A 27,016-nucleotide genomic window follows, 5' to 3' on the forward strand; every position below is an offset into this window, starting at 1 on the left:
GGATTAAACTTATGTTTTGGCACTTACATGAGAGATAATTCGTGTAATTACCAAGTTAATGATACTTGTATAAACATCATTTAGTTAAGTCGAAGTTCAAAAAACTCAAAATCCACATACAAAATTGATTTAGGTTTGATTTTTGTGATTATTTCGTATTGACTAAACAATTAGATGTTGAAGTAACAAAAATTATTCAAAAATTTGTTGTTAGGAACTATTTTATCTAAATAATATTTATGGCTTTTGTTATATCATGATAACGAATTATCTATTACTAGTAATTTGTAATATCTTCATGTGCCTTTATAAATGAAAATGAGTATCTAAGGAGTTGGATTTCAGAGGAAATCATGTACTAAACTATTGAATTTGTGTTTATTTAGGTGATATGTTTTTAGATGAAAAATATTTGTAGTTTACGGACCACATCTACATACATTTGCAGTAGAAGATGTGGATCAAACGTCTACAACTTGAAATAAGAAAAAAGGAAATCACGTTTTTTTGTAGTAGATAGTCCTTATTTTATTGGATACATTATCAGATTAGTTTGGTGTTTATCATCTTTTCTATTTTTTTGGTTTCCTAGTTTATTGGAATTCTTCTTGTATTTAAGAACTCATTGTACTAAATGAAAATAAGTTTACAAAGCATCAGTTTTTTCATGGTATCAGAGCAAGTCTTGAACCTACAGTAACCGGAGATGGCAGGAGATAAAATGGAGTCATCAAAAGATGGAGAAGGAGGAGTCATTGACACCAACTCCCCTTACTAAATATACTCCTCAGAATACCTAAGACAAATGCATGTGAATGGCATCTTGATGGATGGAAACTACAACGATTGGCATAGGAGATGAAGAATTTCCTGTTCGCAAAGAATAAGATCAGCTTCATCAATGGAACATTTGAAAACCTTGAAGAGAAATCACCAAACCACATGATGTGGATCTGATGTGACGCTATGATAAAGGGTTGGCTAACAACCACGATGGAGAAGGATATAAGATCAAGTGTTAAGTATGCCAAAACAACTATGTACATCTGGAACGATCTTAAGGAGAGGTTCGAAAAGGAAAGTGCATCGCGGGCCTATGTGTTGAAACAATCGCTCACAGTAAATCATCAAAATGGGGCATTTGTATCGAGTTACTACACCAAACTACGTGCTATTTGGGATGAAATCCAATCGGCATCACCTACACGTTGTTGCACTTGTACCAATTGCAAGTGTGGCATTGGGAAAAGATTGAACAAGGCCAAGGACAAAGAGAGGCTATATGAGTTTCTAATGGATTTGGATAGTGAATACTTAACCATCAAAACCAAATTCTTTCCTTGAAACCAACACCAAATTTGGGAGTTGCTTATCATCTTGTTGTTAAATATGAACAACAAAGAGTCATCTCAGCTGTTAAAAGGCCAGATGTCGTAGTTGTAGCATTCCAAATCTCCGTCCAAAATCGTACGGTTGTGGACCATAAACATCCTAACAAGAAACCAATGCATAGGGATGGCAAGCGAGGAGGAAACAAAGAAACTGATTAATGCAGCTTCTATGGGAAAAATGTCACAACAACGATGGTTGTTTCAAGAACATTGGGTACCCCGATCGGTGGGCAGTCAAAGGAAAGCAAGAGAAAGGCAAGGCTAGAGCTTCTTATGCAACCTCATATATGAGTCCAATACATGGATTAACAACACAGTACTAGAAGCTTCTCAAGCACTTCGCGGAATATGAAGAAACTAACACTACACTAATGGTCAACATGGTTGGTAAGTTTGATAATAATAGTAATTGGGTGGTTGATTCCGGTTCCATCAAGCACATAACTTGCAATCAATAGTTGCTTAAAAACATTACAAGAAATACTCTTGAAACACCTGTCCCTATACCCAATGGTGATCGAATGCGTGTTGAAGGAAAGGGTAGTTGTATCTTGCAAGATGGGATCAAAATTGATAAATTCTTGCATATTCCAAGTTTTAATTGTAACTTGTTATCAGTGAGTCGATTAACTAAAGACTTACAGTGCGCCATAACTTTTCTTCCTAGTCTATGTTATATGCAGGACTTACTCTCGAGGAACCAAATTGGTGCAGGTGAATGCAAGCAAGGTCTGTATCGAATGGGCATGGTGGCAGGGAAAATAAGAGTGTTGATGACTACTGAAGAGATAGATCTTTGGCATAAGAGGTTGGACATGCTTCTAAGTCTAAGCTTAACCAAGTTGATTTTTAAGGAAATATTTCTAGCAAATTAAAGACTAAAATTTGTGATTCTTGTGTAAAAGCTAAACACACTAGAATTTCGTTTCCAAAAAGTTCGATAAAGACGAATGATTGTTTTGAGTTATTACATTGTGATGTTTGGGGGAAATATCGAACACCTAATTTTACAGGTGTTATTTATTTTCTAAATATAGTGGATGATTTTAGTAGGGTTGTGTGGATTTATATGTTGAAACACAAAAGTGAAGCAAGTACATACCTGGTTGATTTTTACAACATTTTAAAAATACAAATTAACAAAATGATTAAAAGGATAAGGGCTAATAACGGTGGAGAGTTCATCTCATCAACAATGCAAAGTTACTGTGCATAAGAAGGAATAATTTTAAAAACTACTTGCCCACATACCCTTCAACAAAACGGTGTGGTGGAGCGCAATCATAGACATGTTCTTGAGATAGCACGCATACTAAAGTTTAAGCCTAATTTACCGCTCAAGTTTTAGGGTGAGTATGTCCTGACTGATACATATATCATCAACAGACTTCCTTCGAAAATCATAGAACAAAAAACACCCCACGAAATTGTTTTTGGGAAGAAACCTGACTACTATCATATGAGAGTATTTGGATGTTTGGTTTATGCAAGAAACACTGAAATCAAGGGAAATAAATTTGAAGTGAGAGGTAGACCTGGTATCTTTGTTAGATATCCACATGGAAAGAAGTGGTATCACATCTTTGATATCAAGGACAATAAATTTATTATATCTCTAGATGTGAAATTTGTTGAGAATGTGTTTCCTTTCACATTCAACTCTTTGGAGAAGTCGTCACAACCTGGTAACATTGATTTCCTAAACATGAATTGTATTGAGAGTGATGACTTAGTGCAAAAGAAAAATGACGAAAGAGATATAGAAACATTTACAAGTTTGGAAGATTCCGTACCAAACATTACAAGAGCCAATGATGAAACAACACTAAATGAAAACAGAGGTTTAAAAGATGAACCAACAGAAGACAACGGGGAATCTTTGATTCCTAACTTACAGCCCACTGAAGGACCGAGAGAGAAGAGAAATAAAACTCCCAAATAACTAAGTGATTTCGTGGTAAATTTCCCCCCATCGGTAGACCATGCATCACCAACGCACGATCAATAATCCTCGATGGTACACACTCTTGCTAACTTTGTTTCTTATGAAAATTTTCCTAATTTACACAAAGCCTTCTTAGCGTCTATTAGCTCAAATGAAGAGCCCAAGCATTTTAAGCAGGCCATGCAGGATGTTATGTGGAGAGAATCCATGCAAAGGGAGGTTAAAGCACTTGAAGCAAATGGAACTTGGACACTTGAAGAGAAATATAACTCCCAAATAACTAAGTGATTTCGTGGTAAATTTTCCCCCATGGGTAGACCATGCATCACTAACACCCGATCAATAATCCTCGATGGTACACACTCTTGCTAACTTTGTTTCTTATGAAAATTTTCCTAATTTACACAAATCCTTCTTAGCGGCTATTAGCTCAAATGAAGAGCCCAAGCATTTTAAGCAGGCCATGCAGGATGTTATGTGGAGAGAAGCCATGCAAAGGGAGGTTAAAGCACTTGAAGCAAATGGAACTTGGACAGTTGAAGAATTGCCCACTGGTAAACGTGTAATAGATTTGAAATGGGTTTACAAGATCAAGTACAAACCCAATGGAGAAGTAGAGAGATACAAGGCACGGTTAGTCGCGAAGGGGTTTACACAATTAGAAGGGATTGATTTCCATGAAACCTTTACTCCGGTAGCAAAACTTATCATTGTGCGTATTTTGTCGTTATAGTAAAGAAAAATTGGATTATTCATCAACTCGATGTTGGCAATGCCTTCCTTCATGGAGATTTAAATGAAGAAGTATACATGAAGATACCTTAGGGATTTGCTAAGCAGGGAGAAATAAAGGTGTGCAAACTAAGGAAGTCTCTTTATGGACTCTGTCAGGCTTCTCGTAATTGGTACCAAAAATTTACCAATGCCTTGCTAAACATAGGTTTTAGGCAGCCCCATGTTGATCAATCATTGTTTATTTACAAACAAAAGAGAACATATGTGTTTGCACTTATTTACATTGATAATGTAGTGATCATTGGAGATGATGCAACAAAAATATAGTGCACTAAAGAATATCTAAACGACAAATTTAGCATTAAGGATCTTGAGCCCTTCAAGTATTTTCTAGGCATTGAAGTTGCTCGAACGTCTGATGGTCTTGTTTTGAGTCAACAAAAACATATTCTGGATATTTTAGATGATAGTGACATGTAAGGTTGTCGACCTAGTACGTTCCCCATGGAGCAGAATTTGAATTGATGAAAGTGAAGATAGTCCATGCGTTAATTCTAGTCAATATCAGCGACTTATAGGATGGCTTCTTTATCTTCAAGCCACCAAGCCAAATATAGCTTATTCGGTAAACATACTCATTCAATTTGTGTCTCATCCTCGGCAAAAGCATATGGATGCTGCTACTCGCATAATATGTTATTTAAAAAGTACACCTAAACAAGGTATTCTCCTTCCGAAGACAGGTGGAATGGGTCTTGTCACATATTGTGATGCTGACTGGTTTGGGTGCTCATTTACTAGGCACTCACAAACCAGGTATCTTTTACTTCTTTGTGGTGCTCCTATTTCTTGGAATACCAAGAAACAATCTGTTGTTTCATGATCCTTGGCTGAAGCAGAATATCGGGCTATGGCAACAACAGTAGTGAGATCTTATGGATGCACTGGCTTCTCAAGGAGCTTGATGCACCTCCCGAAGGACCCACACTATTGTTCTGTGATAATCAAGTTGCTCAACATATTGCAAATAATCTCGTGTTTCACGAACGTACAATACATGTCGAAATGGATTGTTATTTCGTTCGTAAGCGGGTAGTATCTAAAGAAATATTATCGCTTTGCATTAATACATCGCATCAAATAGTTGATTTATTCACCAAAGCTTTGGGTGCACGACTTCAATTCTTACTTGGCAAGTTGGGCATTCAGAACTTACATGCTCTCGTTTGAGGGGGAATAAAGGAAATTATGTTTTTTTTTTTTTTTTTTTTTTTGTAGTAGTAGTAGTAGTAGTAGTAGATAGTCCTTATCTTATTGGATACGTTATCAGATTAGTTTGGTGTTTATCATCTTTTTCTGTTATTTGGTTTCCTAGTTTATTGGGATTCTTCTTGTATTTAAGAACTTGACGAATTCAATGAAAATAAGTTTACAAAGCATTGGTTTTTCAAAGAACACTGTTTTTTTTAACGTTTGCATATTGTTCAAACAAACCAAAATTTAAATAATTTTTTTTAAAATTTTAGAAGAGTTATTTTAGTGCTTTTATGATTATGTTATAAATATTTAACAAATCTAAATCAAAATTAATATATTGTTGTATAAAAATGAAAATAAAGTTGTACAAATTAACGTATATATTAGGGTATTGAAGAATTAAACATATGAAATGGATGGAAATACACTTTTATTTTAAAAGGAAAATTTTCAAAATTTTTATTTTACGTTTATACAATTAAATCAATTAAAAACCGACCATAAATATTTTTTTTCATGAAATTGATAATGTTGCATTAAATATTTTTTATAAAATTTGCAAATAAATATATAAGACAATGTTATGATTATTTTTATACCTTTATAGACATTTCTAACAATCATTATCGTAATCAAATCATTATTTATAAATTTGTAAAAAAGTCATGATTGTATTATCGGACTTTTTTTTTTCTTGAATTATTGTAGCTTTTTTTCCAATTTGTTTATCATCGATATAGTTTGAATATATCTAAGTTCTATAAAAAAAAAAACAAAAAACAAAGATATAAGTGTTTTTTTTCTAGGTTAAAAGATGTTTGAATATGTTAAAAGACTCTAATACACATATGTACCAAGGAGATGATGCAAATACATTTTTAGGTGTGTTGTCTTCTAAAAAGCAAACAAACTGCAAAAGTTAATGTATATGTGTGATCTGTGCAACACATACAAAAAAGGACAAGAAGATCTACAAATAAAAATCAAACAACACTTTAGTCACTAAAACTTTGTTTAAGTTGTAAAGGGTTACTGAACTTTTTATTTTTTATTCAAATCGATCGTTATGATTGATGATAGCAAGTTTATTTACCACTTTCTACAACTTAAACAAAGTTTAATGATTGATTTAAATGAAAATGACTAACTGTTGCAATTGTTCTCATTTGGTCTCTTTCCTTTTTTGTACTCAATATACCATCAAACATGTTGTTTATGTTCATCATAACCCTTTTAACCGACTTTTGACCTATGATAGTCGGTCAAAGGGTTACGGTGAACACAAACAACAAGTTCGATGGTATATTGAGTACAAAAAAAGAAATGAACCAAATGAAAACAAACTCGACAGTTAGTTACCATGTTGAGTCATTTTCTCTTTACTCATTTACAACAAATCTCACGCCATCTCATGTTGATATTAATGACTTTATGAGATTCATTCTTGTTTCTCTTCAAAACATAACCCATGAAAGAACATTATTCATACATGTACAACTTTCTAATGCACTTGAATATTTATTAGGACAATCTTGACTAAGTAGGTGCATTTCATTGACTACATTTACATTTCCAATCAAATGATTTATCGTATCATGGATTCTAGACAAGTCTACAAACGAGTGGAATCACAAGTGCTGTAATTTTTTAGTTTACTTAGCTTTAAGATCAAATTCACGGTATAAGATACAACATCAATATGTACCATATTATGCAGATTTTGCAGACACATCACCATAATATACATTGAGGTAAACGTTTATGCTGATAAAGATATTTCTCATACACAGTTCTATCCTTTTGTAGAGAGGTGTTGACAGTTAACTACAGTAAGTATAACATAGACCATGTTTTAACGAAGTTACCGCTCTGAAACACTCTTCATATACGTTATGGTCAAAGAAGGTTACAGTCTTTGTCTCTTTGATAATCTTGCAACTTTAATTTCATTTAACTTTTCGGGGAAAATGACTCAGAAGGGTAACTAACTGTTGAGTTTGTTCTCATTTAGTTTTTTTTTTTTTTTTTTTTCCTTTTTTGTATTCAATATATCATCGAACTTGTTTGTGTTCACCATAATCCTTTGATCGTCTATCACAAGTCAGGTCAAAAGGTTATGGTGAACACAAACAACAAGTTCGATTGTATATTGAGTACTAAAAAAAGGACCAAATGAAAATAAACCCAAGAGATAGTTACCTTCAAGAGTCATTTTCCCTTGATTTAACGCAAATTCAATAGTTTAATATCACTTTCTCTTGTATTCCATCATTTTAAAGGGAATTGTTAATTTTTTTTAATTAATAGTTATATGCTTCTTCTTTTTTAACCTTTAATTTATATCAAATCATTGAGCGTCCTTTTTTATCTTCCAAATACTAAGATAACGATTGTAATGCTATTAGATATTTTTTGATAAGTTAGATTTTAAAATTGTTGATTTGTTTGCTTATAAAGGTTTAACTTTTATTTTTAAAAAGATAAGATATGTTAGAAACTTGTAAAGTTAATTTGATCGTTATTAATATATTCTTTGATATTATTGATTTTTTTTTGGGAAATTTATTAGAAAAAAGTCTCTATCTTCGATATAACTTAAGAAACATAATAATTATAATTTATATATTATTTTTAAAAAATTTTATGATTCTTTTTAATAAATATAATTACTACAATCTTAAAAATATTATTGATATCCTATATAACTTAATACGGCTTTGTTTATTTGTTGTAAAAAGTGCATTTATAGGCCAAATGTTACTTCATTGTTGAATTGTTAGATCTTAGGTGTAAAACATTTAGTAAAACGACATCTCAAAAAATAAAGGTTTATCAGAGGCTGTTAACCTCTTATTAAGTTTTGCATCCTCTTAATTGGTCACTATTGCCATAAAAACCCCTATGTTTACACATCACCACCACCACACTCTGCCGACACCACCACCCTTTGCCACCAACAATACCGTCTACTATCACTACCTTCTACCACCACCACACTATTTCACCACCATCCGTCACCAAAACCACCACCACCACTAATAAAGAAATCATCATCTTCACCATCTCAACATCATGGTATTCAGAAGATCATCATCACTCATATCTCCAAGTTCCAAAACTTTGGAGTTCTTTTTCTGATGAAAATGTATAAATGTAGCATTTTAGCCACTAAGATTGCCCTTATATTTATATAAAAGCCCTCAGGGGACCGACTACTTGTTCACAACCTGATAAAAAGCCCAAAATGACAAAAAAAAGTTACCTAAATGCTAGACATTAATGAACACAAATTTGGACTTAGGACATAACAATACATTTCATGTAAATATGATGGTTTTTATGGCAATAATCCTAATATAAGAGCTAGAATAGTTATAAAAACGCATATTAAATACAATTAACAACGTACGAGATTACGCTTAGTGTATAAGTTCTCAAGGAGTACGCCCCGCGTACTGCAAACTTACGCCCAACATAGTGGCTGGTAAAGGAGCACACCCCGCGTATCATGATATTACGCCCAACGTACAGAGAGTCTTCGGAATACTATAAATAGAAAGCGAGCCTTCTGAATTTTGTTTACAATTTTGATAGTCATTCACCCTTTACTCTCTCTCAAATTAGAAATTACCCTAACACCCCCCGCAGCCTAGATAATCACCCCAACACCCGAAGCAAACCCCGGAGCACTGAAGACCCTGAGAAAATAATATTTTCAGTCGAAACTCTTCCCGCACAAAGCCTGATTTTCAACAAAAACTCTCGGTTTCGTCGAAGAAAGTTATTTTTAGAAACGAAGTGTTGCCCAAATTATCTTTTCATCATTCGGTTATATTATGGTGAGTTCAGTATAGGGATAATTGTATGTTATGTGTTATATGTGCAATGTTCTTTCCTATGTTATTCTGATTTTATATCGTTGATCATGTAGAGCATGTCTTGTATCACTTTTGGTATTGGCTTTGAGCCTTTGGCCATGTAGAGCATGTCTCGTATTATTCTGGTATTGGATTTATTCCTTTGACCATGTAGAGCATGTCTCGTATCACTTCTGATAGTGGCTTTGTGGCTTTGGTCATGTAGAGCATGACTTGTATCACTTTTGGTATTGGCATCAGGCTAGATAGGGCTGAAAGCCTGTATATTCTAGCAAAATGATAATCAGAAATTGTTTATTTTGTGTGCCACTTGGGGTGAAGTCTTATTGATGTATATCATGTTGAAATTGTTGTATCTCATTGATTGTAAATCTTTGAATCAAATCATTGGTTGATATGGAAAGTCTGTCATACGATACATATATGTTTTTGTTGTTCTTTGTCCCTCTTTGCTTCTGTCATATTATTATATATATGACATAACGTTATACTGTATCCATTTTTTAACTCACTAAGCGTCACCCGATTATCCCTCTCAGTGCTTAACTATTGCAGGTGATAAGCATCCAATATAGTCATGTATTGTTGGAAGATGTAGAATAGTTAATATTATCACTTTTGTACTTAGGGTATAAATTTCTGGAAAGTTTTGTAATATATAAAACTTTGTAAAAATCTTAATAGTTGGTTTGTATCCAGACCTTTTTGTAAATTATATTATGAATATGCATGTAGCATGTTTGGAGTAATACTTTAAAGTTTAGAGAAGGGGTTCTCTCAATCAAATGAATCAAGCAGTAGAGCATTCAACACAACCATCAATTTCCTGAAGGACTACTTAGCCGAATTCTATCGATCAGATGTGGAATTTTCTCATCTGTTTGGAATAGAGAATTTGCTGGCAAAGATTAGCTTTGAGCTTCCTGAAGAATAGATCCTAGCCAAAGGCCCTATTGAAGAACCTGGACTTGGATTTGTCTATCTCAAGTAAAAGATAAATTGAAAAGAATTTTTCCAAGTTCTTGGCAAACAACTTGTTCCAACCAAGATTCTTCAAAAGTTGATCTTTAATGCTGCTAAGAGTGATTCTCCTGAACACATTAAGAAGAAATTGATTGAGCATCTTCAGTGGTACATCGAGGTCCGTAGCTAGCTTCAAAAGGCTTATCTGTTTGTATTTAAAGAAACCAAGTAAAAGGTGAAAGATTTCTAAGGTCACTTGGGAGATTGTTGGAACATGAAAAAGTGATCCTTATGCAATTCGAGATGAAGGTGTCTGAGATCAATATTGATTCCGAATGAAGCAATTCTGAAGTGAAGACATGTTCGATATTTATCTTTGTTTAGAAGTATTTGAGTTTGTAATGCATTAATTGTATCAAGTACTATTTTGTATTATTCTTAATGTCTTTTAGGGTCCGTTTGTTTACCTCTTAATTGCAAAATTAAGAGGTAATGTCTTAAAAAATCAGATTCAGATCGTTTGTCTGCATCTTAATTTTTACCTCTTAAAACTATATTTGCCTCTTATTTTTTCAGATCTGGAGCAGTGTCTGAAAATTAAAAAAAGAAGTCGCGTCCCTTATTTTGCCCTAATACCCATTCGTGAGTTTTCTTCCGTTTATTTTCCTTCGCATATGCTCCTCCCGCTGTTCTCTTCACCAGCAAGATCCGATGTCGCCTTCAATCTTCCCCGTCGACGCCTCTCCCTGGAACGCCGCCGCCACCACCACCGAAAGTCCACCCGCCTCCCGCCAACGATTCAGGTATGATGTTCTTCCTCTCGCGCATTTGCTTTTCTTCTTTCTTCTAAAAATCGTATTCCCTCCCGAACCTGAAAATCAAAATCAATAGCATTTTATGTTTATATGTTCCTGATTTGTTAAAAAAAAACGAAATTAGTTCATTATTATTGTTAAAAAATAGAAATCAGTTCCTGATTTGTTTAAAAAACGAAATCAGGTATGTTATAGCTTCTGAAAATCGTTTTTTTTTTTTTTTTTTTTTTTTTTTTTTTTTTTTTTTTTTTTTTTTTTTTTTTGCGATTCTTCTATCTTCCTTCTTCTGAAAACTGATTTGTTGCTGCTCCTAAACCTGAAAATAAAAAAAAATAGACAAATCAGCTTATGTATTTGTTCCTGATTTCTTCAAAAAATGAAAAAAAAAAAATTGATTTCCTGCTATATGTTGATGTTATATGCTGATTTGTTAAAAAAACGAAAATTATTGTTAAAAAAGTTGATTTCCTACTATATGTTGATGTTATATGATGTTATATGTTGAGTTTGATGTTAAATGAACGAATCTGAATGTTTTCAATGGACATAATGAATGTTGAGATGTTCTATTATTATGTTTGATTTCCCTGTTATGTTTGCAGTCTTTCCTGTTATGTTTGATTTTTTATATTCAACTGTTTGTGTTCAATGTTTTTATGTTTGATGTTATAGTGAAGTGTTGATATATTTGTGTTTGATGTTATAGTGAAATCATATATGTTCTTGCTGTTATTAGGAAATATGCATTAGTTTTGCTAAAAATGTGTATTTACAATGCATAACTTGTTGCTAAAACATGCATTTTTTTTGTTGAGTTGATCAAAGAAATGGGAGAAAAGAAGGATAAGATTAGTTGGAAGGTAGAAGGTGTAGAGAAAACATTTCTAGAAGCTTGTTTACGTGAAGTTACGGTCAATGGACGGGAATGGAGTAGTTTGAAAGCACTTTCTTTGAGGAATGTAGCCGAAACACTAAAAATTGAACATAACTTTATTGCCGACCAAAAACAAATGAAGAACCGCTACGACTACCTAAAGTCAAAGTTTGGTGCTTTTTTGAAGTTAAAAAACAAAACCGGTAATGTGTATAGTTCAACAACCAACAACTTCAATCTTTCCAAAGAAGAATGGGAACAAGAAGCGAAGGTATTTTATTAATTTATAAAAAATAGATTTTCATGTTTTTAAATAATAAAATACTTTTTCCAAACAGTCAAACAAACATGTGGATTCTTTGAGACGCACACCACTACCGTACCCCGACCTTTGCACATAGTTATTTGAAGGCGCGACTGCGACAGGCATGCGTAGTTGGGGACCAACTTCTACCCTTCCCCGTCCTACTCAAGACTCAAGCCACTATAGTTTGCATGACTTTGATGACATCGATTGCACTCAACACGAAACTGTAGGTCTCAGTGACGAGTCATCTGCTCAATCAAAAAAACAAAAGACTCAGAGAGACATCGTAGGCTAAAAGAAATCTTTCTTGGAGCTATAGGTGCGTTAGATGGAACTCTTGTACATGCAGTCGTGCCTGCTGATCAACAAACTCGCTACAGGGGAAGAGGAAAAGGTGAATGCTTTCAAAATGTTTTAGGAATTTGTGATTTTGATATGCTATTCACATTCGTATGGGCCGGTTGGGAGGGTATAACACATGATTCGCGAGTTTTGAAAGAAGTTGCATGTAACCCGACTTCAGGCTTTCCATTCTCTCCTCCAGGTTTGTAATTCTTTTTAAATTGATTCAAAAATACGATTTTAAATTTCTATATATAATACTTCCTTCACTCATGTGTATAGATTAATATTACCTTTGCGATGTTGCATACACCAACACTCGTGGATTTATGACTCCTTACTGCAACACATGCGCAACTCAGAAATGTTATTGAACGTGCTTACGGTGTTTTGAAGGCGAGATTCTCAATCCTAAAATGAATGGCTCCTTTTCATTTTTCAGTGCAAAGAGATATAGTCGTTGCTTGTTTTGCAGTCCACAATTTCATAAGAAAATACGATATTCATGATGAGTTATTTATGGCGTTCGAGGAGAACAATGCTCAAGAACAAGCGGGAGAGAATGAATACATGGATAATTTGCGTGATCAGATTGCGAATCAATTGGAATAAAATTAAATTTGTAGGATTTTATTGGGATTTTATTATGATTTTGTGGATTTAAAATATTTATGTTTGAATTGGATTTGTGTTTAATTTTGATTTATGATAAATTTGGATTTTATATGGTGTTTATATATTTTTTTAAATACATATTTAAGAAATTTATTAGGTTATTTTCTAAATAAATAATTGAATTCAATAAAAATTAAAACAGAAGGGTAAAATGATCATTTTAATAATTCAGCACAACAATTCAGATGTGCCAACTAAACAACATGTTAAACATTCAGCTCTTAAAATTTCAGACCTCTTAGAAATTCAGATCTCTTAAAAATTCAGATCTTAAAAATTCAGATCCTGCCGAAAAACCCCTTAGTATAGTACAAGAAACAAGATCAACAATAATGACCGTGTCAGTTCATTGATCTTCAATCGTCTCACAATTTATGCGTACTTTATTTGATTTGTCTTTTAGTAACTCCTTGACTCTTTAAGTAGTTATCACACTTTGTATCAAGATAGAAAAGTGTGGACATTTTCACTCCATCAAATCAAGAATCATTCTTTTAAATTCTTCTTGTTCTTAATTTGTTTTACATTATTCATACTTATTATTATTCTATATTGAACACTTTATTGAATATATCTATTCTGAGACGAGACTCGTTCACCAAACTTGACCGGATCTTCTTTACAAACAATCATTGATATTAAGTTATTTCAATGTGTTGAGTTCCTAAAACTTGTCCAAACAAATCCTTGCATTCACATATGCTAATTGGTGGAGTGTCTATTTTAGGGGCGTCGATGGTTCAGAGGGTGATGAGTGGTCGATTTTGTAAGGCGGTGATGAGAGCTTGGGAGAGGATGTCAATCGGCAATGGGCAAGACATCGATGGAAAAGCAAATGTTGTCTTTTTTTTTTTTTCTTGTTAGTTCAGACTCCTTTTTTTTGCTGAATGGTTAAAAGCTTATAGCCCCTCCGACTTACTCTATTAGACATGATTATTTTCCATATTAAACAATCTAAATGTCTTTCAATGTGATTTTATAGGTAATAATTCTTTTTTATATCAAAGTCTAAATGGTTTGAACCTTTCCACTTAACTAAATGGTTAAGAGGCAACTTTTTTTAGAGCAGATGGAAACACATCATATTAGGTTGATCCATGAACAATTTTTATATTCTTTATTAAAATTTTATAAATAAATAATTAGTTAATTGTACAAGACTTATATGATTATAAATAATAATTTAAATGATTTTTATCTGACCATTAATGAGATTGTATCAATTTGAATACATTTAAGTCAACTTTCAATTAATTTTATACGTCTTTATACAGACATTTTAGTTCTAATTTTAACACAGTATAAAAATAACATAGAACAAACATGCAACATTAATATTCATAGATAAGTCAAAATTACAGAAAGGGTTAAAAAACCACAACGACAAGGAAATTATGCCTAACGAAGTTGGTAAAGGACAAAAAAAGGCACCGCAGGAACAAGAAGAAGATATCATATCACTTGCAAATTTATTCAGCTTTTCCCTTTCTTTTATATTTTTCTTCCCTTCGCTTTCCCCCCAATTTTCTCTCTCTAATCTGCGTGTGTGTGCGCACCAGGCTCGGCCAAGATCGGATAATTTTTCGCCCAATACTTCACATCTTCGTCTTGGATCAAGACAGGTTCGGTATTTTTTATTGACCTGATTTCCTCATCGTTTCATATCGTGGTATCTAGATGCAATCAGCTTATCAATATACGTCTCCCTGTTTCTTCTTCTCTACTTGCAGGATTTTTGTATGTATATAAGGACTTGGTTTTATGATTTTCATTTCTTCGTTTTGGTGGTTTTTGTTTGATATTTTATTTTAACTAGAAGGAATTCTAGGGTTTCACCGTTACTGTTTGACTTTTCTTATCGGATCCACAATCACATTTCTACTAGATGTTATGTTGTTTGACTGCTTTCCAAAGATTTTATTCTCAGTCCCCGATTAAATTTCGAATTCCATTCAATTAGTTCGACCACTTTGAAATTGATCCAAAGAGGGCAGCAAGTGCTGAACTCCGCTTCCGTTTTTCTTTCTGATCGAAAAGGGGAAGGCGTTTCCTTGAATATCTATCTATCAATTTACAAAGAAGAAAATGAATTGCTCAATTTATATTAATCACAAGTATCATCACCGAATCTCTCCACATTGGATTTGATTAGAGTTGGTATAGCTTCTAGTAATGTGATAAGAGCATGAGAAGATAATCGGTTAGAAAATCATATTGTTTGCTAAAACTTAAAAGTATGGCATGGTTCCTTCTTATTCTTTAATATTCTGATGCAGGTGACTTATATTGAGATCAAGACCTTGGGGAGGTGTACAAACTAAGTTATAGTTTGTGGGCTTCTCCATAATCCTGCATAGTGAGCAGTTGAGTGGGCAAGGGAGATCATGTATATTTTTATCTCATGAAATCCTGGAACTTTTGTTGCCCTGATGAAATTTACATTGTATCCTATGGGTGTGGGGTATTTATCAATATCAGCAGTCTGCACAGTGTTGAGCTTTATAGGCCTCCAATATTGGACAGAAGTTTCTTATGTGAAACTAAAGTCAGATGGTTTGATGGGTGAAAACCTTCTCCACCCTGGTGTTGCCAACCGTGTATTGGAACTGTTGTTAAGTTCTTATACCACAGTTGCATTGGTGGTCAATTTTGTCCTCAACATTTTTATACTCATCATCCTCTCTCTTAAGGTATTCAACTTTCCTAAATCTTTACAATGAGTCAATGATACTTTATTGATGATGTATTTGTTCATGCAGACAATATTTTTTGATGAGCTGCATGCAACTGAATCTCGGAAAACGGTGGAGAGACTAGTTAATTATGTTATCTACAAGGGAACATTTCTTCCATTGGTAGTACCACCAACATTAGTTAGAGCAGGATTGTGGTCAACATGGTTGACTGTATTATGCTCTTTGAAGGTACTATTACTATTACCTCACATGCTTTTGGAGTAAAGATATGGAGAATTTTTTTTTTTTTTTGAATGGGTTTTACTTTTTTTTGTTTTGTGCAGATGTTTCAAGCTCTAGCTAGGGATCGGCTTGAACGATTGAATGCATCTCCTTCTGCAACTCCATGGACTTACTTCCGTGTATATTGTGTTTTATTGCTGGTTGTCATTGTCGATGCAGTCTGGTATTTGCTCTACAGTTCTACTATTTCATAAATCTCAACAACTTCCTTATTCATGCTTACTTCTCTCTTTCGTATATTATTTGCAGGATAAGGACATGTCTACTGATCTACCAAACAATACCATCGTCTATGTTTTTGTTATTATTCTTTGAGCCTCTGAGTATTGCTTTCGAAACACTACAGGTATGTTACATACACATACACCACACATGCTGACCTATGTATTTATATACTTTCTAGGTTTTAATAATGTTTTTGGTTTTAGGCGATTTTGGTTCATGGGTTTCAACTGGTTGATATATGGGTTCACCACTCAGCAGGCAACACCACAAATTCCAAAATATCAAAGCTTTTAGATATGTCGGCAGCAGGTAAGGGTCTGTGATTTTTATCATTGTGTTGTGCTGATTCGCATTGAGTTGTTAAATAAAAAAAATGATGGGAATGGATGTGTGCAGGTTCACTGTGGGAGTGGAAGAGTGTTATATTAAGGAATGTAGGGTTTTTCCTAGATATTATGACTTTGTTAATGGCTCTGGGTCATTATGTACAAATATGGCGCCTTCATGGCATGACATTCCATCTTGTTGATGCAATGCTTTTCTTAAATATACGCGTAAGTTTTTTTTTTTTTTTTTTTTTTTTTTACAAATGGAAAAAAAACAGCATGATGCTACTTTTCGTTACAAGAATCTATTTTCATTTGTGATATGCAGGCGTTGGTAAGTGCAGTTGCAAAGCGTACAAGAGGTTTTATTAAGTTAAGAATCGCTTTGGGAACCCTTCATGGGGCTCTCCCTGATGCAACATCTGAAGAGATACAAGCTTATGATGATGAATGTGCCATTTGCCGGGTAAATTAGTTAATTAATTTTTATTTTTTTTTTAAATATATATATTTTGTCAGTTTTCGTATCTATAAAATTATGGGTGTTGTATCCTCAGGAACCAATGGCCAAGGCTAAGAAGCTCTCCTGTAACCATCTTTTCCATCTGTCCTGCCTTAGATCCTGGTACAATTCCATATCATTTTTTTTTTTTTAATTTTATTTCCATTAAAGTTGATATATCATTATGTTGGATTGCTGACGTGGCATGTGTGGGCGGACGACAGGTTGGACCAAGGGCTAAGCGACAACTACTCATGCCCGACGTGTCGAAAACCCTTGTTTGTTGGCCGTGGCACACCTGAAGGAGGAAACAACAATAATAACAGTAATAGTAACAGTAACAACAGTGTAGGTGTAGTAGGGAATTCTGTAGATGTTTCAGGAGATGAACAGCTTGCACGTCAGTTAAGCCGTCAGCAAAGTGTTCCTGGTCCCACACTAGTTCCAAATCAAATTCAGAGCCCTTTAGATCACCATGATGATTGGAGGTGCTTTATCTCTCTTTTTCTTTTTCATGTACAGTGTGGACCAGCTGCTTTGTTTGGAAGAATAACTTTTTTTTTTTTGGTGGGGGGGGGGAGTAGGAGGTTAGAGGCGGATTCAGGTTGGTTGGGGTTTGATGGGGGGGCGGGTCCATCGAGATCTGTGGGTTTAGGAAGAGTCCAGATGATGATGAGACACCTGGCAGCAGTTGGTGAAACGTATGCCCAAACTGCCCTTGAAGATGCTGCTTGGAACCTGTGGCCTGTAAATCCCTCCCACTCTCAGGCCAGCACATCTACATCTACTTCTTCTTCAAACAATCCAAATCCTTCCACAAGTACTGTAAGACACCGAGGAGGAGGAGGACACACTGCTGGCGGTGGGTCCCTCATCAGAACCACACCACCTCCACCTGTCCTGGATGTTGACTTGTCAAACATAATCGCCATGGCTGAAACCGTTCGTGAAGTCCTCCCCCATGTCCCTGATGAATTAATATTACGGGTACCTATCCTCTCTCTCTCAATTCCTTTTTATTTATTTTTTTGAATTGGACATGGACATGGACATGAGTTGTACAACATACGTTATATGAATTCATTGTTTTAAATTTGTGCAGGATTTGCAGCGAACAAATTCGGTGTCTGTTACTGTGAATAATCTTCTTCAAATGTGAATCCTTTTTTTCTTTTTAATTTAATTTTATGAAAGAAGACGTATATTCTGTACCAATAATGATAAAAAGAAAGGCATGGTCAGTGGTCATTGGTCATTGGTCATTGGAGGGAGGTTGTGTGCTGACGTCAGCCACCCACCCACCCACCCACACAGTGTCCTGTAAGATTTGAGAGCTATAGTTTTTTTGTATATAGGAAAAAATAAGTTGAGATAAAAATGTTGATCAAACTATAGCCCCCCCCCCCCCCCCTGATTGAGCTTTTAGGGAAAAACGAAAAACAAATTTGTTGTATGTATGATTGATTGAGATTATGTATGTGACTAATTAAACTGGTTTGCGTTTCTTGTTGTGAAGTAATAATTTAATTTAATGAAAGGGATCTTCTATTATGTGGGACAGGGATAGTGACAGTGGAGGTGGTCAAGTGAGATCCCGTTGCTTTTATTGGGGTCTAGTGTTTCTTATTTGGGATTCGAGGAGATTTAAATGTAAGGGAAAGGTGTTTATTTGTGGATATTGATGAGTATATATGTACACATGGGTGAAATCGATATGCGGGTCATTGTCGCAGTGTTAACGACAGTGTCCAGTCCAAAATTTTATTTTGGAATGGCTTTATTTTTGTTGGTGTTGGAACTTGAAAGGAAGAGGTGTTGTCCCGCGTTACGTAATTCCAGGCTCTGATTGAATATTGATTGATTTGATTTGATTTGATTTAGCTCTTCTACCGTATGGAACCGGGTACGGGTATGGGTACGGTACCATATCACCTGGCCTCCACTACCCGACAAAACATCACCACTTAAACAAGGCTCTCTTTGTCTACTCCTTTTCTTTTAATGTATATTTCATTGAAGTTGTTGAAATCGTTTAAAATGTACCGATAGTACTGGTGGATTTTGCCGGGTTTTGGTATCTTTTCCGTCTAGAAATGAGTTTTCCGGTTATCTTTTCTCCGGCCGTTTTTACCAAAATTCCCGAAACAAAAGCCCGTGAAATCTGAAAATCATGTTCTTGAAAACTAGAAACAAAACCCTCGAAATCGAAAACGTTTGAAAGGGATAAACACATTCCTAAAATTGAATCCGCTTTTTCAAAATCGTTTGAAGGGGTTTCCAGAAATCTGAAATCGTTCCTGAACCTAGAACAAGAACGATTCGAGTTTGAGTTTGACGAACCCTAGGATTGTTTTACATCAGATTTTGAATCTGAAAATCCTGAACCCACGGAGAACCAACAAAGAACATGGAAGCTGAAATCAACTCTAAAATATGATGCAAAATGGCTCGAATTTTAACCTGCAAAGGGGCTCTAAAATCGGATTTTGAGTTCGAGTTTGAACTGCAAATCTCTCTAAAATCATTTTTTATATTCGAGTTTGAACCTACAAATCAGCTCTAAAATTTAGGATTTTTGAAAGCCCTTGAGTGCTACAAACCACACTCCTTTCATCGATTCATTTGCAGATTTGTGGATAGCCCTGTTAAAAGGACGAACATGGATTGGTTTTAGTCGTCGTGTATTTACTTTCACATCCCCCAACTTTTTAACTGACTTACAAATTGTGTGTCTTGATGATGGATCGATTTCCAGGTTGGGTCAATAGATGAAAAAGGGTGGGGCTCGTCGGAAAATTTAAAGTTGACCGGAGAAGATAACTGAAAATTCAAAGATTATAGAAACGAAACTGGCAAAACCCACTGGTACCCATCATATTATTATTTTTAAGAACACAATAAATCTAATTGCTAAATGTATACGTAAAATTGGTTAGACTATCCGGTATGGAAAACATTTCACATGTGAGTTTTCTATGTGGCACACCTCAGAGGCTGGTGGGTTGGGTGTGGAGTGGGTTTCATGGTGGTGATGACACATGGAGACATTCAATGGGAAAGAAGCTGTTCTTTTTTAATCCATTGCAGAACAAAAAAAGATTAATTTAATTTTCAAATGGCTAGTGACAACCATTTCTAAAGGTTAATTTTAATGTGGCAACACTTTTTGAATCGATTGAGTTTGACCGCTCCTATGTCCTTACACTTATAAGTAGGCCTTTGAAAGGAAAGATAGAAATGCAAAAATAATAGTAATTTTCATCTCCCCTAAGAAACGTGCCAAAAACAAACACAAAATGCCTAAATAATTCCATTTCCTTTAGTTGCCGTTTTTTTTTTTTTTTTTTTTTAAATAATAAAAGAGAAAAATTATTTGTTTAATCTTCCAAATCTCCAATAGTAAGAGAAGGAAATTAAGGAAACTGTTTTATAAAACTATATTAACCAAAAAAAAAAAAACTCTTTTTCCAATATAATACTAGATTATAGCCCGCGTTATAAAAAAAAACATATAATCGTTTATAGATATTGTATAATGATTATTAAAAAAATATATGGTTATTGGTATTATTGAAATATGTAGAAAATACATTGAAAACGATAAATATATATAATCATTGAAAGATCTCTTTGTAGACATCATTTTTTTGTTTTATTAGTTGAACGATTTTCCTCGTCTTATATAGTTATAATATTTATATATTTATAAGCATTTTAATTAGACGTTTATTGCATAATAATGTTAACTAATTTAAACATATATTGACAATCAATATACCGTTTTTTCTATTGCATTAAATATTAACAACTATTTCATTTATTCAAATAAAGTTATGTAATATAATTTATAAAATGTTAAATGTTATATAGATTTAATTTTAGTATATCATCAATGGGATTCTTTTCTAAATCATGATTGGTTTATTTTAAATTGATTATAAATATAAATGCTAGCTTTTATGTTTGTTCTTATTTATTTAGTGTTCGTAAAAATTTTGCATTAGTTTTGGTGCAACTTTGAATAATTTTAGTATATTAATTTAATTTGATATATCTGTCAATTATATGAAATATCAAATAATCACATTTCATTACTATTGTGATAATTTAGTTTATATATTGTATTTTCAGTAATCTTAACGCTCTTATTTTTTCTAATATCTTATAATTTTAATCTTACTTTATAATTTTTCATAACTATGTTATTTTCAAGATTGACTGCTTTAATAGTGTTTTTTTTAATCTATTCACTTTTATATTTCATTGTACAACATTATCGTTTGTATGTATTCTGAAATTTCACTTTCAAAATGTTTAATGTTTACACCTTGATATTAATTTTTTTAATAAACTCATGTAATAATTATGGAATATATATCTCATTTTAATTAACATTCACTTCCTTTATTATATCAAATTCCTCATTAAATGGATATACTTTTGGAAAATAATAATTATAATAGGGCAGCATTATCTAAAACGTAAATGTTTGATATACTTTTGGAGAAAAAAAATCAGGATCATTAAAAAACATTATATAAAGAAAATACAAATTTAAATTTGTTGAAATTATGGATGAAATTACTGACGAAAATTTATTTTGGAAGGAGTTGTATTCTGTAAGGTATAATAATATTACAAAATTTGAAATATCTATATTTGTTGTGTAAATTAATAAATTTTATTGTTACTATACGAAGATAAAAAAAGTAGGTTGATATGATATATAAAAACATAATAATTTCAATGATATTTTAAAATCATGCCAAAATTAACCGGATTCTTATGATATAAAAATTAAAAAAAAAATCATAATCATCTCTAATATATAAAAGTAAAATTTTCGTAATTAATGTCACTTCCTAGGATAGTTAATTTTTGTTTTGTTAAAGGTACCTAATACCTTTTCATGTTTATTTGAAAAGTTTCAGAAAAGTAGTTAACTGATTTCATGTAATTTGTGACAAAGAAAATCGAAATATATGAATACATACATTTGATATAGGAGCAAAAAATGATCGAAAAAAATATAAAAAACGAAAGAAGGTACTGACCTTCTAACACACAAGAGCGGATGTTGATAGCAGAAAATGATGATGGAAGTTATAAGCAATATTAACGATGTTGTATGAGAATGTTTGAAGAAAAGAAACGATTGAAAATAAATGTGAGTCGCGGATTCAATGATAAATCGTATATGTATGTGATGATTTGAATATGATTTTTCGGTATAAATGATTTCCTAATAAAAAAAGATTTTATATTACTAGTTTACTAATATAAATGGATTTATATTAATGGTTGATATTAAGGCCTTATTTGAAATGATTTGTTAGTAATATATTTTTAAAATTGATCATATTAAAATCTTCATAACTGAAAATTCAAGATGTAAAATATGGAAAGTTTTTATTGGAATTAAATACATTCCATTTCAACGAATGTAAGTTATTGATTGATGATTGAAAATCATTTATTGGAATTAAATACATTCCATATGGGGAATATGATGTCAGCAATTTGATCTAATGGTGGAAAAAATAAGATTGAAATACAATCAATGGTCCAGATTATTTAAGATGATGTCATAAAGTTTCTCTTTTAGTTTAAGATATGTGTAAAGAGAAAAAGTATAAAAAATATCACTTTCCATTTCTTTTTTCAACTTAAGAAATATGAAAAATAGGAATATTTTTCTGTCGCCTTCTTTCCAAATTCAGAACTCAAATAAAATAATAACTTGCCCCTTTTTCCAAGTTTTATTTCATCACTTTATATATACCGTTTACCCTATTCACATGTGGATATGGATTTTCACTTAATAAAATTTTAATAACAAAATTCGAATATGTTTACTGTGAAATTTTTGTTTTTCTTTTCTTAGTTATTTATTTTTATTTTTTTGCTATTGCTATTGCTATTAGCCATAGTTTAGGCTAATTATGTTATACTAATGGAAAATTAATTAAACGAATCATAATGTGATATGTATTTAAATAAAATAAATATATATATAGAATATTAAAATAGAATATATTTTTTAGTAGAATTGGCTGGAACCAAATAGTTGTATTCAATCCGGTTTTCGGTTCTTCGTTTATGGTTTATTCGATTTTCAGTTTTTTTTTTTTTTTTTTTTCCAGTTCTGATCTGATTCGATCTGTTTTCAAATCGGTTTACATGCCTATTATGATTTATTACGAAACAAATATTGAAAATTTATATAGAATATTAAAATACCCATAAATGTTAGTTGGTTAACATGCGGTCAAAGTGGGAGTTTATAAAATTGAGTCCTTGAATTGCGAGAGTAATATTTAAGTTTGTGTTTTCATCTTCTCGTTGGGTTTCGTTGCTCGTGAATGGTGATTGTAAAACCGGCAACAAAACACGGAGCCACCGTAATTTCTTGAAACAACTCTTTCACTGTGTCACAAGTTAATATTTACTTATTTTATTGTTAAAAAGGACAAGAGAAATATGCATTTGTTAAGATACCGGTAATTTAAACCACCTTAGGTTGGTGTTTTTCTTTTCAATAGTTTAAATATTTATAGAATGACAATATATATTTGTTTCCGCTCTATGCAATAGAGTAATATATTAGGGGTCGTTTGGTTTACTGGAATATGTTGGAATTGAAAGGAATTAGAATTTAATTCCATCACTTTCCTATGTTTGGTTCAAGTTTTGAGAAGGAATTGGATTTCTAAATGTGTCCAACTTTCATTCCATTGAGGGAAAATAAATTCCATCTAAAAGATAACGAAATTCAAATTCCTTCAAGTAGGAGTGTTGAATATTACCATATTACCCTTTTTATTTTTTACATTAAATATTAAAAACCTCTTTCACTACTTGCGACCACCTCCACCACAACCTTCGCCACCACCACCCACCACCACCACCTCTGCCACCCACCCACCCACCACCACCACCACCACCACCATCACTACCACTAACCATCATCACTAATGTCGTCGCCACTGCTACCACCTTCGCTACCACCATCCACCGCTTCCATTACCACCATCACTATCGCTAACAACACTACTACCACCACCGTCACCACCACCACCACTACCACCACTACCCATAACCTCCGTTACCACCTACACCACAACCCTACCACTATCGTAGTCACTACTAACTCTATCATCACCACCATCACCTCTATTGCCATCACCACCATCGTCACCGCCACCGCCACCTGCACCCACCACCACCACCACCGCCGCCACTAACACCCACCACCACAACCACCACTGTATCTACCATTAACACTAGTGATGTCACTACTACCACCACCTCTACATTCGTCACCACCACACACTACTGCCATCACAACCACCGTCGCTTCTGCCACCATCGCTGCCGCCACCACCACAGTTTACTATTTTTATAATTTATATAATATATTTTTGCATATAATTATAAAAAAGTAAAAGTAAGCAAAATCCAAGAATAGTAGTTCTGTAATTTTATACTATTCTAATTCCATTTTCCGTCAATCAAAAAAATATAAAATTGAATTCAAATTCCATTTACTGCTAACCAAACAAGATATTGAATTAGATTCCAATTCAAGACAGATTCCAATTCCTCAACAAATTTCAATTCCTTCAAAAACATTCTATGAACCAAACGCCGCCTTAGAACATCTTATCATGTTTTATTTCTAATCAGAACATAAAACATCATAACAGACGGATATTAAGTTAGAATTGGCTGTTATACAACGTTAATTTTGGTCCACATAATAGAAAGATCAATAGTATATTGCTAAAGATGTTTAATTTTGATTTTTGGTCGGCATAACTTCATTCTAACCCAAAATGTATACACATCTTAAGAAATATTATACAGGCTAATGTACTAAAACATAATAGGCCCAACGTGGGCCTTACGTATATTGGTTTAAATGGTTTTTTACGATTTTATTTTTATATTTATTTATTTTTTCCTTTGAAGGGTTCAAACTTATGTTTTTAGGTTTTAAAAATCATTATGGAAAATTTGAAAGGGTCATCCAGTGATCCCATCCTAATCACTAGTTTGCATATGCCACCTAGTTACCAACTAATCCACCTCATTTGCCATTTGCCACGTTGGTCCGAGAGCTACGGCCAAATTAGAAAAATCTCCTACTCCTAACTTGTTCATCGGTAGTGATGAAGAAAAAAACAAGGGTTTGCTTTAATGATTATTTTCCCTCAAATTCGAAAGCTTAACCCTAAAATCAATATCAGATGGTCGGATTTGTAGTGGAGGTTCGTAAATTGTGTGTGGATACGAAAGATTTTGAGAAACATCTTATTGTGCGGATGCCATCTCTATTTGTAAATCCAACGCTTCCCAAACTTTTTTTTTCGCGATGTTCAATTTCTCAACATTCGGTGACACCGGTGTTGAAAACATCACACCTTCTCCTTCACCATTCACAATCATTGCGCCCTAAAGTGTCATAGAATTAGTTTGATTGGATTGAACATGAGCTTCTACAGACAATACAACTGAAACGGCACAAGGTACAAACGAAAACCTTCAAGAATGGTTGTGATTGCACCAGTGACTACACCCACACCGACTCCATGAACTAGCCCCGTTTCCACCCTTTGCCCTTTGATTGTGCATGATTATCCCGATTAGTGCTCCACCTGCATCATATACTCAATTTCGTTAGGGAAATTTCTAAAATTGTGAAATTGGATTGGGGAAGAATGAAGAATAGGTAATGAAGAATGAAGAATGATGAAACAAACCTAAAGAAAAGACGCAAGTGAGAAACGTTGAGAAGATTCTATTGATGAGATTTAGAAGAGTCTCAATTTGGAAATTAGGCATGATGTTCACCGACCAGAGTAATATGCTGGAGGAAATGAGGGGGTCGGTGGAGGTGGGAATAACGTAGAGGAATGGGAGTGGATTGGCATTAAGAATGAGAAGGGAGTGCATTTATAGTGGAAGAACTATAGAAAACAGAGGAAGTGTTTCCAAGGGTTCGAGTGTTCTTGCTTTTGAAATTTTTTCTTGCATTTGTAAGTCAATTTCATGTTAACTTTGTTTGAGTGTTTTTGATTTTGTGCCTTGCTTTTCTCTCTAATGAAGAACACAAAGGAACCAAATGTTGGGTATTCTTGATTTTGATTATCCGAAGTTCAATGAGTCGACTCACCACTGAGTCATTGTTGACTCACCTGCTTAGTTGGCAGTTGATAAGGTAGTGAGACCTTCAAAAATGAATAAAGGTACGGAATTAACCGGTAAAATACAAGTTCGTACCATTTAAAGGCAAAAATAATAAAACTAATAAAACATGAGAGACAATTTAATAAATATACGAAACATTGTTGGACAACAGTGACAATAACCCTAAATCATAAGGTATCTCTATATACTAACATCTCTTTGTAGTTTTATTGGGATGTATAACATGGACATTTAAACTAGACTAGAACTCATGAAAGAGAGATGATGGAAGCTCTTTAATGAAGATATCAACATACTAAGAGCTAGAAAGAACGTGGAGAACCTGTTGGATTAATCGGTTAAAAAGAAAGTTTGTTTTATGTTAGGAAAACGTTGATTATAGACAATGGTTTTTCTAAGTTTTGGTGTTGGAATTGAAGTCTAATATCTTTAGTATAAATAGATATGTAGGTTTCAGTTTTTTAAGTAATCAATAAAAGATAGCAGGACTTTTTTTTTTGTAAGTGTTCACAAGAGAATCAACTCTCTGTTTCTTTCTTTTACCTTGGTGTATAAAGTTTGATATCAACTTTTAGTCTACACTTGGTATCAGA

The 27,016-nt window shown here is 33.4% G+C and overlaps 2 protein-coding genes across 3 annotated transcripts; both read left to right on the forward strand.

Moving 5' to 3' along the window:
• Positions 1-993: 993 nt before the first annotated feature.
• On the forward strand, positions 994-1,344 carry LOC145030489 (uncharacterized). The gene has a single exon (XM_078978850.1). The coding sequence runs from the start codon at positions 994-996 to the stop codon at positions 1,342-1,344; it is 351 nt and encodes a 116-aa protein (XP_078834976.1).
• Positions 1,345-14,616: 13,272 nt separating this feature from the next.
• Positions 14,617-18,716, forward strand: LOC145028480 (E3 ubiquitin protein ligase RIN2-like). 2 transcript variants are annotated; one of them, XM_078977173.1, is made up of 12 exons: positions 14,617-14,804; positions 15,459-15,872; positions 15,942-16,106; positions 16,202-16,323; positions 16,410-16,506; positions 16,589-16,694; positions 16,782-16,939; positions 17,040-17,177; positions 17,269-17,336; positions 17,438-17,701; positions 17,798-18,200; positions 18,316-18,716. In XM_078977173.1, the coding sequence occupies exons 2-12, from the start codon at positions 15,612-15,614 to the stop codon at positions 18,370-18,372; spliced, it is 1,839 nt and encodes a 612-aa protein (XP_078833299.1). In that variant the 5' UTR covers positions 14,617-14,804; positions 15,459-15,611; the 3' UTR covers positions 18,373-18,716. The 2 variants fall into 2 exon arrangements, with proteins under 2 accessions (XP_078833299.1, XP_078833300.1); XM_078977174.1 differs by lacking the exon at positions 14,617-14,804 and adding an exon at positions 15,016-15,382.
• The last annotated feature ends 8,300 nt before the right edge of the window (positions 18,717-27,016 follow it).

This window comes from Lactuca saligna, chromosome 2 (genome assembly GCF_052625555.1).
Source record: "Lactuca saligna cultivar CGN05327 chromosome 2, ASM5262555v1, whole genome shotgun sequence".
NCBI lineage: Eukaryota > Viridiplantae > Streptophyta > Magnoliopsida > Asterales > Asteraceae > Lactuca > Lactuca saligna.